The sequence below is a fragment of the Myxocyprinus asiaticus genome, chromosome 28 (assembly GCF_019703515.2).
Source record: "Myxocyprinus asiaticus isolate MX2 ecotype Aquarium Trade chromosome 28, UBuf_Myxa_2, whole genome shotgun sequence".
In the NCBI taxonomy this organism is placed as follows: Eukaryota; Metazoa; Chordata; class Actinopteri; order Cypriniformes; family Catostomidae; genus Myxocyprinus; species Myxocyprinus asiaticus.
In genome coordinates, this window is record NC_059371.1 from 12,919,621 (window position 1) to 12,934,403 (window position 14,783).

At 37.6% G+C, this 14,783-nt stretch overlaps 1 protein-coding gene across 1 annotated transcript in view; it reads left to right on the forward strand.

The window, feature by feature from the left end:
- Positions 1-14,783, forward strand: part of LOC127418709 (contactin-3-like) — a 140,285-nt gene that overhangs the window by 58,436 nt on the left and 67,066 nt on the right. The window contains exons 9-11 of the mRNA XM_051659412.1: positions 813-949; positions 1,203-1,332; positions 6,835-6,985. Coding sequence (XP_051515372.1) covers positions 813-949; positions 1,203-1,332; positions 6,835-6,985 — 418 coding nt within the window. The remainder of the gene's footprint in view (positions 1-812; positions 950-1,202; positions 1,333-6,834; positions 6,986-14,783) is intronic.

The following is a 14,783-nucleotide window of genomic DNA, read 5'->3' on the forward strand; positions in this document are numbered from 1 at the left end:
AACAGGGAGAGAAAGAACAAAGCTGCAGAGTTGATCCTGCTGCTTCTCTTGCAAATGAAATGCAAGAGAAGCACTAAATAGTTTACTGAGAAGATAGCAAATACAACATCCTCTTTGTGAACACCATTTATCAATCAAATACTTAATGTGCGGCGCACCAATCACAATGGAGAGGCACACATGTGCTCAATAATGGAGAATTTATCTCAGTATTAGCAACAGCATTCTCTAATAAGAGGCACACACCAAATGAGCAATAAGGAATAGTATAAAATTATTATTTCAAACTCAATTATTACACTATATGGCCATTCTTGCAAATTGTGTGCTTCAAACTTTGTGGGAACAGTTTGGGGGTGGGTCCTTTTCTGTTCCAGCATGATACTGCAAAGCAAGTTTCATAAAGACATGGTTTAGTCAGGTGTGGAAGTTCTTGACTGGCCTGCACAAAGCCCAGACTTGAACCCCTTTGAACACTTTTGGGACTGCCCAACATCAGTACCTGACCTCACTGATGCTCTTGTGTCTAAATGGGATCAAATCCCCAGAGCAATGTTGGGAATCTGTTATTGCAGCAAACGGTTGGATTAGCACCATTGCTTTTGAACTTAAATGTTCCCCAAGCACATTTGGGTGTGGTCTTCAGGTGACCTCATAATTTTGGCCTTATAGTGTATCAATAATTTAATAATGGATTCCAATCAAAATAGGGTTGAAAAAATGTACTGATGCATCAGTAATTCTAAGGAACAGTTGGAAGATTCACGATTATTATGAATGATAATGGAAATGTTATACTTTTGTCTCCTCAGCAAAACCTCAGTGGGTGCAGACGATGCGAGACAGTGCTTTGTCAATTGAAGAGAGATTGTTTTGGGAGTGTAAAGCCAATGGGAAACCCAAACCTTCATACAGCTGGCTGAAGAATGGAGAACTTTTGGCAGCTGAGGTAAAATTTAAACAGGGGAGGCAATAAGAGAGCAATTGCTTAGTCATTAAAAGATCTGTACTGGCAATGCAATGGTCTTAAGGTCAAACCTCAGCAGGAGAAATCACCATGCTCTGTTGTAAGTACTGTACATAATAAAGTTTTATTGATTATACATTGACTAAATTTCCAACTTTGTTGTTTGTGCTGCATACAGAGCTATTTTAAAATGCTTTGACAAAAATCTTTTCATTGCTTTTCCTTTGTGTCACAGGACAGGATACAGATAGAGAATGGAGCTCTGACGATCAGCTCTGTAAACCTCTCAGATGCTGGCATGTATCAGTGTGTAGCTGAGAACAAACATGGAATCATTTATTATGGTGCAGAGCTGGTGGTGTTGGGTAAGAGAGCCTGCTGTTCCTCTCTCAGTTCCAACTATTTGTGCCTTTGTTCACATTACATTGCATCATAAGAATTTTTTTTTAAAGATATTTCAGTGATTCTTCAATTAAGGTCACTTTTGACTTTTTTGAAATCTTGAACTCTTAGCTCAAATATACCCACTACCCATGTGAGAATATATTTTTCCATTCAGACCAACTGTAGGTTAAGACATAGGTATAGTAGAAGAAATATTATACGATAGATGGGTAATTCTTTAGTTAGAGTCAGTTTATTTACTTGAATTGTTTGGTAAAATAAAAAAATCTGATCACGGCATTGATCAGTTTTGGTATGTGCGATCAGAGGCATGATTTTTAGTTGATTTGGATTGGATTATTTGAACTTTTAAAGATGCATTTGCTCTGTTAATAAATTAATTGATTGATTGTTGTATGTACAGTGCTGTGGTAGAAATCTTCACATGTCTAAATGTGATCAGTCCAATTGAGTCAAACATTCCACTATAAGTGTCGTCCCATGGGTGCTCAGGAGCTCATGCTCATGGGGAAGGTCGAGCACTGTGGTGTAATGTCAGTAAAAGCAGATTAATTGCATCAATTTATGTGCAGTTAAAGTTTGCCAACTCTCTGATCTCAGTGAAACAAGACAATATGTACAAGGACTATACATTAAATGAATAATACAGAAAATACATGATATTCAAATAATAAACAATATGCACAATACTCACAGTCTACAGTAGTGCAAAATCAATGTCAATGTAGTGCAAATGTGTAGTGTAATGTAATTTAAGTTATCCACAGAATAATCATGATTTCAGTGGTTTGGTAGTGTTCTCATTTAGTATCCTGATAGCTTGTGGAATGAAGCTCCTTGGTGGATTAGTCGTTGTTCATTTCCTTTGGTGCTGAAATGCATGCGTTGATGCATGACAGTTTAAGCCCGACCTTTACACTCTCTTCTCTTCATGTTTAAAAAAAGGGGATTATTATCTTATTGTTTCAGATATTTCAGTGTGAATCCTTTCCTTACCAGTCTTTTTTTTTTTTTTTTTTAATTGTGTTTACATGACCTCAGGTTCCTTTTTATTTTTTTAATGGGAGAGATGCAGCAGAACGGATTGAGGCGGCACTGCTCGTTCACAATGAACCTGTCGTTTTCTCTTTTGCGGCACGCAAATCTTTTTGCGACTTCCGTGTGTCAATGACCAATCAGAAGTGTTCCCCTAATTGAAGAATCAGCCATATAAAGCTTTTGCTGGACATTTGAGTGTGTAATGTTTTGTGTAACTCTGATTCATTGGTTCTATTGCTAGTACAAAAACAGTCACCAGTGCCATTTCCAAAAAAGTGGTTCAATTTCAAACTGCAGTATGTTCCTTTATGAATTACAGAACAAAGCTCTCATACACTGGTGTGCTCTAAGGTTTTTTTTATAGCCAAATAAACACTTGAAAAGGGCTTACACACCAAGGAGTTCCTCTCTTTTCAACATTTCCCATAAGAACATTGATTTTCCAACATTTAGAGTGGGGTGGCATGGCACTGTGACTCTCAGTAATGTTAATCCAGTATTGATTGGCTAGTGGGAGATGAGGGACTGTGGCCGCTCTTTTGACAAACGACGACAAAGCCAGGATGGAGGGTTTCACTGGTGGAAAAACCTCTGAGCAGACAGTGGCAAAGACCAGACTGAGACCTTTGTCATCAACTAATTCAGAGAGAAAGAGTGAGAGAGAGTAAAGGTGGGAAGTGGACAGAGGTCGTCAAGGACACCTCTGCTTTCTGACTGTAGCCAGTTCCTTCACTGGTCTCCTCTAATGATGTTTGTGTAGGGGCCAGCTGCCCTCCATGGTCTAATTAGGCAATAGAGATGCTATTTAACAATGCTTTAAGCCACAGCGCGTTAGCTATAACAATGAATAAGCAGCTTTATCTGCAGCACTGGATAGCGGCGCTTCTCGGCAGAGCAGATACATTAGACAACCCAATTAGTGTTAGTTCTTTAACATTACGCCATCACTATTGAAAACATATCTCAGATAATGGCCACTTTGAATGCTGATTGGACAACTTCTAACACTGGTGGCATCTGTCTGCGAAACACAGGATCATCAACATTAATGTTAAGGGTGGGTGGCATGACCAAAATCTTATATCACGTGGAGTCATTTTATATCACATCAACACTGTAGTTATTTTTTTTCTAAAAACTGAACAAAAAATTGTGGTAACACTTTCTATGAAGTCCATATTTATAATGCATTGTAAAGTCATTATAATGCATTAGTAATGTCTCATAATACACCTTATAATATGTTATAACTTCTCATAAATAATTGTAACCACAATTATAATACATTGTTGTACTTACATATTCATTGTTGTACTTTAGAGTATAATGCATCATAACACCAGCAACATCCATTTTTATCTGCAGGAGTTATAATGTATTAAATACATTTGTAATATATATAGTATAATAGGTATGCTTTAAGTAAAGTGACAAAAGCAATGTCTTCTTATCCATTATGTTTAAGTGGTTATAAGACATTACAACTCATGCTGGAAATTATATACATTACACATGCACAAAATACAAAATAACACCCATTCAGTGTAAATTTTGAGATAATAAGAAAAACACTTGTAAAATACATCAGAAAAATACATAAAAAAATATGTATGTTGATCACACATGTAGCCAGTTTTCTTGGGTGTAAACAACCAAGCTGTGTATAAGAAGATATTGCTTTTGTAACTTTCCTTAAAGCAGACAAAGACCACTTATATATGATCATGTCATAAAGACATTTGACTGTTTACACTATGCTGCTTTTTTTCATAACAGCACTTATACAATTAAATTTATTAGCTTCTGCTGTGTTAAATTAGATGTTTCTTGTGTTATAATGCATTATACTCTTAGGTATAACTATGGATAGGGGAAGTCTTATAATGTATTAAAACTGTAGTTATAATTATTTATGAGAAGTTATAACTTATTATAAAGTGTATTATGAGACATTCTGAATGCAGTATAATGCCTTTACAATGCATTATAAATATGGGCTTCATAGGAAGTGTCACCAGAATTGTTTATATATTAAATAACCATTGGATAATTCAGTGAGTACTTCAAACAAGAAAGGCAGTTCAAATAAATCTGATCAATAATAAAATCTGATTATTTTTATATTGTCTTTTATTTGGAACAGATTGTTCATGACAAATGAATGAAAAAAAAAAAAAACATTATGTAACACTTTTCACATTATAAAACACTTAACAAAAGACTCATAACAGTACAAATATTATCATAAAATGGATGGTTAAGACTCTAGATTTTTTTGGTGTCTACAATGTTGCTCCCTAAAGCTGCTCAAACTAATACTCAAATAGTGAAATTGTTTAATGAAAATAATTAACTAAGCTTAAAACTGTTTTTGCAACAATTAGAAGTGCCAACAGGCAAAATATCTTATTATAAAAGCTAAAATAATGTATTATTAATGTGATATGTCATACTGTCATTACTGCATATGTTATCTTTGAGCAGTCGAACACTCACTCGACAGCGGTGCTTTCATACACCTTCAATGATGTACATCACTGTTTCAGTTATTGGGTGTTTGTTGCCAAGACCTGTCCATTTGAGAACTTGACCAATCATCTTATAGAGAAGCCAGGCTTCCAAGCGGGACAAAAATACATTTATTAAAAGCCTAATATCCTAAAAACAATCAGATATTTTTTCCAATAAAGAATAGTGCTCATGAAGCTCCAGTAGACTCCCAGAGAATCAAGTCACCCAGGCTGGACCCAAAATTATGTGTTTAGTTCATCTCGTCCAATGAACATCGATATGTTGTGCCATTGATTCAAATGGGACAGGTATCTGCTATAGACTACCACTGAAGCACGGCTTCTATGGTGCTCTACGGGCTATGCGTCTTTTGAAAAAAGTGCAACTGTGTGATATTTTACAATTTTGTTCTCAAAAAAATATCAAAATACACAAAGAGTGATATGTAATTTAAAGAGATTATTTGTACATTTATTAAACTTGTAATTTCCTAATTTCTTCTGATATTTTAAGGTAGTCTTGCCACTGTGCGGTACAAACAGTAAAATCTCTAAATGTTGACACATTTTAATGTTGCACAGTATATATACTGCACCGTCACCACCAGGGATGAATTTAGTGATTTGGGGGCCTTAGGCAAAGTACAGGGATGGGGCCCTCTTCAATGACACACATTTACGTCGGTTTTCTCTTATAGGTGCTGTAAGAGAAATATATAGATATTATGGAATGGTATGGAGAAAATATTCCTTCATCCTGAAAGATGAAATACAATAAGTGTCCGGAGATACCTCATCGGTATGTGTGACAGCACTAGACAGTGCAAACAGCAAACAAATATGTGTCCGTGGTTGTGTCTTTCTCCCTGGTTGTGCCAAATTTCTAAAAAGGAGTGAATAATAATGTCTGACAATACATTATATAAAAAACACAATCTGGCTACTATGAACTACAATACTCTATATACCACTACAATACCTTTTTTCTTTCTCACGCTTTCTTAATGCACTTTTCCTCCATCAACTTGACCTTGAATTAACTTTATCCAAATTATTAGACTAAAAGTTGACTTTGCATGTTTCGAGAAGGCTTTGATCAACTTTTAAATTTGAAAACATTAAAAAGTTAGCTCAATTTATGCTGCTAAATAAGGTGAAACCGAGTCAACAGTCTGAGAAAAAAGTGTTCTTATTCATGAGTGTCAACGCCCAGATCATAATCATCATCAACAACTGTGTATTGGTGACTATAGTGAGTGCTGTTCTCGTGGAAGCAGCGGCGGGTAGCAGTGCAGGTTGTGCAGCAGTCTGACCCATTTGGAAAGACAGTGTTACCTTAGGAAGTCTTGATTCTGTTTAATTTTTTTTATCTCCACAAATTCAATTCAAACTGAACTAACAACAATGTAGCTTAGCTTGTAACTTGCAACAGAGTATACGGTGAAATCACACGAAACTGTCCAAGCGGTTTGGCTCACTTTCACCTTTTTATGAACTTGTGTAGCTGCATAAAACCTTGGAATATTCCATTACAGCCTGATCTGAGGGGGGAGGGGGTTGCTTGCATTGATGGTGCTGAAAATAACAGCGATATCAATCATATCTGCATTGTCACAGTGATATTTAACATTTCAGCACACATTATTTAACATTAATGATAATAAAAAAGCATATTATTTGTATTTTAAGGGGGCCCTTGGCTTCTGGGGGCCCTAGGCGGTTGCCTACCTTTGCCTAGAGCTAAGTCCACCCCTGGTCCATTCCTTTTTTGATGATAAAATGATAAATTGATCTTCGATCAGCAGTGTACACACAACACTGCTCTCAGTTCTCATTTCCATTCACAGTGATGTGTGCAGTGGATCTGTGCTTGAGGCAGCAGTTTGACTCTCCTGGCCCTGTGTTTTTCCACAGCCTCGCCCCCAGACTTTTCCAGAAGCCCTCTCAGAGCTCTGCTTAAAGCCAAGGCAGGCAGCACAGTCACAATGGAGTGCAGGCCGCAGGCCTATCCCACAGCCATCAGCCTGTGGAGGAAAGGCAACAAACCACTGCAGAGCACTGACAGGTACGGATATAATCTTGAGCTTTTGGGGGGTTTATTGTCTCTTTTCTTGCTTTCTTGTCCTTAAATGAATAGTTCAGCCAAAAACATACAATTCCGGCAATATGTACTCACACTGATGTAGTTTGAAACCTGTGTGGCTTTTGTTTTTGTCTGTTGAACACTAAAGGAGAAACTTGTGAAGAACCTTTACACTGTTCCATAGCTGTAGAGTAGGGCTGGGTGATATGGCCAAATATATTATCATGATATTTTTTTTTATAATATACAGTACATTTCATACCATTAAAGGGGAAGAAAATGGAATCCAGATGTTTGTTAGACCTCAAGAATGAATTAAACATAACTTGTTTGTTTTAAGTATACTCCACAAGGTAAGCTACTGTACATTTTAATTTAAATTTCAAGAAGTACACTCAGTTTAGGGTTTAATCAAGATGTGTGATCCCTTTTTGATGAAATTTTCATCTTCAGGAGATGTTTGACTCCACTGAAAGACTTTCTTGTGACGCTCCACACTACAGCTCAGTAGATGGCAGCAATGCACCATAAGCTGTATTGCCAACTGACAATAAACATCACATGAAGAAGAAATACTTTCTTGCCTGTGTCAACAAGTTAGTGAACATGACAGCACTTTGGATCAGGAAAAGACCTGTAGTACATAAATAAACAGCAATGGTGTTGATGTCAGAGTTGTTCAGTCAATAGCTGCAATGCATTGTCTTGTTCGGTTCACAACGATATCATTTTAGCTGGATAGCTAGCCAGCTAGCAGCTACCTAGCCTCATTCCTGGTTTCCATGACAGCAGGGCTTATGTAGCCTGGAGCCAGCTAATGCTTCCTAACCGGATGATTTCATAACTTTGTTTCAGCTAGCTAATTGTTTATAAAACTTTGCCGAACTGCTCGAGTTTTTAGAGACACACCTGTTCTGATCATCTATAAAAGTAGTCCATTGTGCACCATATTCCAAATCTTTTGAACACATATGATAGCTTTGTGTGAGTTACTGACAAAAATTTATGTCACTATTCCCTTAAAATCTTCCCTCCCCCTAAGCTTGCTTCTAGCCTTCATTAGCATCCAGAATTCAAAACTAATGCTATTTTGGTGTCACTGATGTTGACAAGCCTTTTCTAGACTTAAGCTTCGGCAGAGGTAAAGATTATGGATTTAGTTTTTCTGTGTAAAGAGTTACAGGTTACAGGTTACATAAAGGTTTAGAATGGCATGAGGTTGAGTATATGATGACAGAATTTATTTATTTATTTATTTATTTATTTATTTTTTGTTGGTAACTATCCCTTTAATTTTTCTAATTCCTTCTTTTTAACCATCTTGTTCAAGGCTTCACCCCCACAGCTCTGCTATGTTCACACTATCTGTGTGCATGCTGAAACTTTACAATTATCTAAAGGAAGCAGCACCGCTGATTGTGGCAGTTCACTGACCATAACACTCATGAATTATGAAGCAGGCCATTAGGCTGGGCCAGCAGGAGGCTGCTTGGCTTTTTGGGTTGACTCTGTCAAGTATGAAATGACTCCTGCTGGGAGACCACTTGAGAAAGCACAGTGGACCACAATCTTGGCTCTTTTTATAATGAAGTTGGATTAAATAGTAAGGGGAGAATTCTGTCAAGGGTGGAAAACTACTGTGGAAAACAATAGATTTGCAATAAGCCACCATTGTTTGTTTTGAGCACTTGTTGAGAAATCCCCTGTCCAATTTAAACATAAGTGCTTTGCTGGGGAATTGTGCATTAGCACATTAACATGCTAATACTGGGATACAGGCATATGGTGCTCTGGATGATATATTGTGCAACACTGCTTATATGAATTGTTTGCAGTTTTGAATTGCCCTTCAGAGCTGTACTTTTTAGAATAACAGGGAAAATATTTAGGATTACTATATCAAATGACTATTTAGTTCAGTAAGGAAACTCTACATGGCGCGGGCTGATGGGTCGAACAGGTACACTTCTTTCTACGCACCCCATCAGAAGCTTTTTCCCTCTAGTCAAAATCAGGGCCATCATACACCTTTTTTTTTTTTTTTGAGGGGGCACCAAGATCAGCCACCACAACCCTGGTATAAATCACAGGACACAGTATCACCTTTTTAATATAACAATGACATTTTTTGTCAATAAATGTGTAGCAGTAATGGTTGCATTTGGTTACATTTTATGATGTGGAGTGCATGTCTGACATCTTCAGGCAGTTTTACATCACTTTTTTTGTGATGTTGGCACCTTTTTTTTGCAGGCATTTTGCTTACACGACACAAAAGGTTGTGCAAAAGGCGCCAGCACATATGCAACGATGCCTACAACTGCTTCAGCTCAACAGAGTGATTGTACTCCATGTTTAGTGTAAGTGATACAAAAAAAAAGCCCTAAGAAAATTAAATAAATAAAATGGTTTGCATCTCTCCAAATGTGAGTTATTTCTCCATAAGATTGTTTAACCATGAATAGAACTCACTCGTTTACTATTTTCTATAGTCATTACCACACAATACACTAAATTTTAAATATGGAGCGATAGCCTATATTATAGATCAGTGGAAGTGATCGATCAGATCAGACTGTGCTTAAGGGAACTGAATAAATAAAAGCTAAATTCCAACTGAATACAGCTCTGTGAGATGGTCAGTGACACTCGGCAGCCACAAAAAATAAAATAAAAAAATGTATATCCTGCGGAGTGTGTGCTGTAAGCAGTGACAAAGTCTTGTGAACACAAGTGCTGCTGCTTCGATCCGTTCAGCCACCTGCAGCTTTTCTCCCATTGAAAATACAAAACCCACGGATACAGAGGAGCCGTGTAAAACCACCTTTTGTTACTTTAAAGTTTTTATAATTACTGAAAAGGAGAGGATTCACACTGAAATAAGATAATAAGCTTCTGCTTTCTTTAAACATGAAGAGAAGAGAGTGTAAAGATGTTTCAGCACTAAAGTTAATGAACAGCGATGATCAAACAAAAACATAAACATAATCTATAGTAGATTAGAAAAAATACTGATTGATTGTTCCACAGCGATCAGACATACTGTAGTTGGCAAATGTTAACTTCACTGAAGTTTACATAGTTAATTCGTTTTTATTACCATAACACCATGCTTTCCCTTGGAGCTCGACTTTCCCCTTGAGCACAATCTGCGAAGAAGCTACTGGACGTCACGTATAGCGGAACATACAGGTGCATCTCAATAAATTAGAATGTCATGGAAAAGTTCATTTATTTCAGAAATTCAACTCAAATTGTGAAACTTGTGTATTAAATAAATTCAATGCACACAGACTGAAGTAGTTTAAATCTTTGGTTCTTTTAATTGTGATGATTTTGGCTCACATTTAACAAAAACCCACCAATTCACTATCTCAAAAAATTAGAATATGGTGACATGCCAATCAGCTAATCAACTCAAAACACCTGCAAAGGTTTCCTGAGCCTTCAAAATGGTCTCTCAGTTTGGTTCACTAGGCTACACAATCATGGGGAAGACTGCTGATCTGACAGTTGTCCAGAAGACAATCATTGACACCCTTCACAAGGAGGGTAAGCCACAAGCCACATTGTGCTAAAGCTGGATGTTCACAGAGTGCTGTATCCAAGCATGTTAACAGAAAGTTGAGTGGAAGGAAAAAGTGTGGAAGAAAAAGATGCACAACCAACCAAGAGAACCGCAGCCTTATGAGGATTGTCAAGCAAAATCGATTCAAGAATTTGGGTGAACTTCACAAGAAATGGACTGAGGCTGGGGTCAAGGCATCAAGAGCCACCACACACAGACATGTCAAGGAATTTGGCTACAGTTGTCGTATTCCTCTTGTTAAGCCACTCCTGAACCACAGACAACGTTAGAGGCGTCTTACCTGGGCTAAGGAGAAGAAGAACTGGACTGTTGCCCAGTGGTCCAAAGTCCTCTTTTCAGATGAGAGCAATTTTTGTATTTCATTTGGAAACCAAGGTCCTAGAGTCTGGAGGAAGGGTGGAGAAGCTCATAGCCCAAGTTGCTTGAAGTCCAGTGTTAAGTTTCCACAGTCTGTGATGATTTGGGGTGCAATGTCATCTGCTGGTGTTGGTCCATTGTGTTTTTTGAAAACCAAAGTCACTGCACCCGTTTACCAAGAAATTGCTTCCTTCTGCTGACCAGCTTTTTAAAGATGCTGATTTCATTTTCCAGCAGGATTTGGCACCTGCCCACACTTCCAAAAGCACCAAAAGTTGGTTAAATGACCATGGTGTTGGTGTGCTTGACTGGCCAGCAAACTCACCAGACCTGAACCCCATAGAGAATCTATGGGGTATTGTCAAGAGGAAAATGAGAAACAAGAGACCAAAAAATGCAGATGAGCTGAAGGCCACTGTCAAAGAAACCAGGGCTTCCATACCACCTCAGCAGTGCCACAAACTGATCACCTCCATGCCATGCCGAATTGAGGCAGTAATTAAAGCAAAAGGAGCTCCTACCAAGTATTGAGTACATATACAGTAAATGAACATACTTTCCAGAAGGCCAACAATTCACTAAAAATGTTTTTTTTTATTGGTCTTATGATGTATTCTAATTTTTTGAGATAGTGAATTGGTGGGTTTTTGTTAAATGTGAGCCAAAATCATCACAATTAAAAGAACCAAAGACTTAAACTACTTCAGTCTGTGTGCACTGAACTTATTTAATACACGAGTTTCACAATTTGAGTTGAATTACTGAAATAAATGAACTTTTCCACGACATTCTAATTTATTGAGATGCACCTTTATGTGACTCTGTTGGATTTGGACTGATGAAATGTAGACATATAAGTAAGGATTCTTGCCACAGACATTCTTTTTTTACTTGCAATAATTATTTAATTTAATTATCGAGGTACAATTATGTTTTTGTAAGTTTAAATATTCTATTCAAAATCCATTTAATAATCCTCTTGGCTCAAAGGGGGTACGTGCCCCCTCAGTTTGAATGAGCATGACGCCTCTGATCAAAATATATAAAACTGGTACTTACCTCATGCAATATATAGAGAATCAGCTACAGCAGCGATGTTACATGTAGGGATCTGTGCAGTCTTGGACAGAATTCACATGCTGACTTCCACTGCCATCACGTTTTCATCTCCTTTGCATTTATCCTTTGAGGAGCAATGTCTTACCTCAAATTTTCCAAGCCAGAACAGACTTCATTTGAAGCTGATTCGGGGGATGTACAAGATATCTGCAATGGGGTTCAGTCCCTATATGTGGACACTGAGGGAAACGTAAATCTTTCAGAGTAAAACACGTTGGAGTGCTTGCCTGGCCCAAGAGCACTTTTTCACAGACTGTGATGATGCATTTCCGCCTTATTTAGCAGCATAAATCTAATATATATATATATATGAAATATTGACTGTAATTTTTTTACATTATGCTTTGTGTTATATTACCCTGGAATTAGAAAAAAAAAAAAAAAGAATTACCACAGCTGCGAGGGGATTTTTATTACAGCTGCTGAGAGAGTGACAGTAAATTTGGCATCTTCTCCCATTTTACTGTCTTGATGCACTGCTCTCTATTTTTTTTTCCTCTTTCTGGAAAGTCATTCAAACTTAATAGTTTATTTTTTTATTTTGGTCTTGGAGCAAATGGGTAAGTGAAAATAATAGTTGCTGTGATCTCCCATTCACTCCCATTCACCACTGTCGAAGTTTACCCTGCAAATGTTTACTTCCACGTTTCAAAACCCAGAGTGTGAAAAAGGTCTGTTGAGGATTGGCCAATTTCCAGAATCCTGGAGGATTTGTTTACCAGGAAATATATCCGGTTTGTCCCACGAAGAGTGTTCAAATTCTTTCTGTCCTCTCAAGAACTCCAGCTCCGACTTGGCCTCAGCCAACGCACGCCCATAATCGAGGCAAGGCGTAATCACCTCAGTGGTTACAGTATCATCTATTCCTCTAGCTAAAAAAGTGAAACCCTGACACATCTTCAAATAACGATAAATTGTTGCAGCAATGATGGCAATAAAAGAATACATAGATAAAGTTAGCTGGATAGCAGGATTGTAGCGCACAGCTTTTATCGGCTTGCCACATTGGCACTTCGGCTTCCCCAACAGACCCATGTGACATCACAAATATGTCAGTCAGCATTTTTCTCTGGCTTCAGCTATTCCGGCTTCAGCAGTACACCATTCATGCCTCCTGCTGCAGCAATACAACCTAGAATCTGCAGCCAGATATTAGCAGGTAACGACATAAATGTAATCAAAATCTTACTCTGCTATTCTGGTTTTATAGACAGGCACGTAGTGTACTGTGGCATGGTTCTTTCGTTTTTAAAGAGTGTGACCCCATGCTTTCTAAAGTCCCACCTTAGCAGAATTTCATGCTGCCTTCAGAGTGTATAGGGATACAAGCTGTCAGAACTTAAGGAGCCTGATGTGGTAGATAACCTAATTCAATAGGAGATGGAGAAAAGTGATGGTGATATGAATTAATCTCAGTGACTCGAATCTCGTCCAGGTTTGTTCATTGACCAAAGCCATTTTGAAACTGCAAAGTGGCACAGAACTGCATCTGAAGTGGCATTTAACTGTATTTACATAAAGTGTTTAATGCTGCTCAGAGCAGTCATAAGTGCATTTACACAGCAATAATAACTGCATAAATAATGTTATGCTATTAAAGTTTAAAATATAAAATCATGAATATAGAAATATGAAACAAATGAAAATATGAAGTTGGACTTTTAAATGTGAAATTAAATTATGAAATGTATGCTCTGTCATGACAACAACAAAGTTTACAGCGGCTTAATTTAGTCTGGCTTTTGCGTCTATACATAGAATTGTGAGCAGGCTCAGAGCAGGCTTACCTCAGCTGTGTAGAGACGCCTTAATTCTGCAATTTATGCCAATAGATGGTGCAAAATGACCGTCTTTTACATTTTAATGAGTAAAATTAGATTAACCAAAAACACAGTCATTCACAAACAGAACAAATCTAATTATCCTTTATTAAAATTTGAATGTCTACAATTCTAATAAGACATTTCAGCAATGTTAGAGCATCATGTTCAGCAGTGTTAAAGCTTCAATTGTTCTCCACTAAATGACAAATGTGAACTGCTGAGCACAACTTTATCAAGCATTTTCCTAGTTCCCTGCCAAACCGCAGTGTTTCTACTTTAAGGTCTGTTTCTTAAAATCGCCTTGGCCCTCTCTGAGACAAAAACTATCGGTCCCACCACTTTATAGAGTGCCTTTGGAATGAACCTCGACAGTTAGCATATGGTAGCCTCTTCATCTCAAGAAATTCGCAGCATTTGTCAAAGCATGTTCCCTTAATTACTTTGTAATTCTCTATCAAGTTTGCAAGTCAAACATGCTTTTCGGGACTCGCCTCTCAATTATTGGAGCAGTTATTTTTCCCAATGAGCGTGTTTACGACATGGTGGTTTGCAGAACTCAGCCGCCCGCAATCCTTTATGTTGCCCCTGAGTCTAAATCATTGCGCTGTTTGAACTATACCCCATTATAATCACGTGCCTTTCGTGGGGTAGGTATGGCAAGCTAATGGATTACTCTTATGTGACAATCAAGCTTTGGTCAATATTATTATTAAAGGTCCCTCTTCGATTCCCTTTATCAATCGTTTAGTTCGTTGATTCAGCTGGACTTGCATAATTTAACTTAATTCTAAATGCTCCATAAACTCCAGTTTTAAAAAAAATAAGATTGCTGACCCCTCCTAATTCTCTTCTATTCATGACTACCACCGCCAATTACAGTATGAGGTCTGGG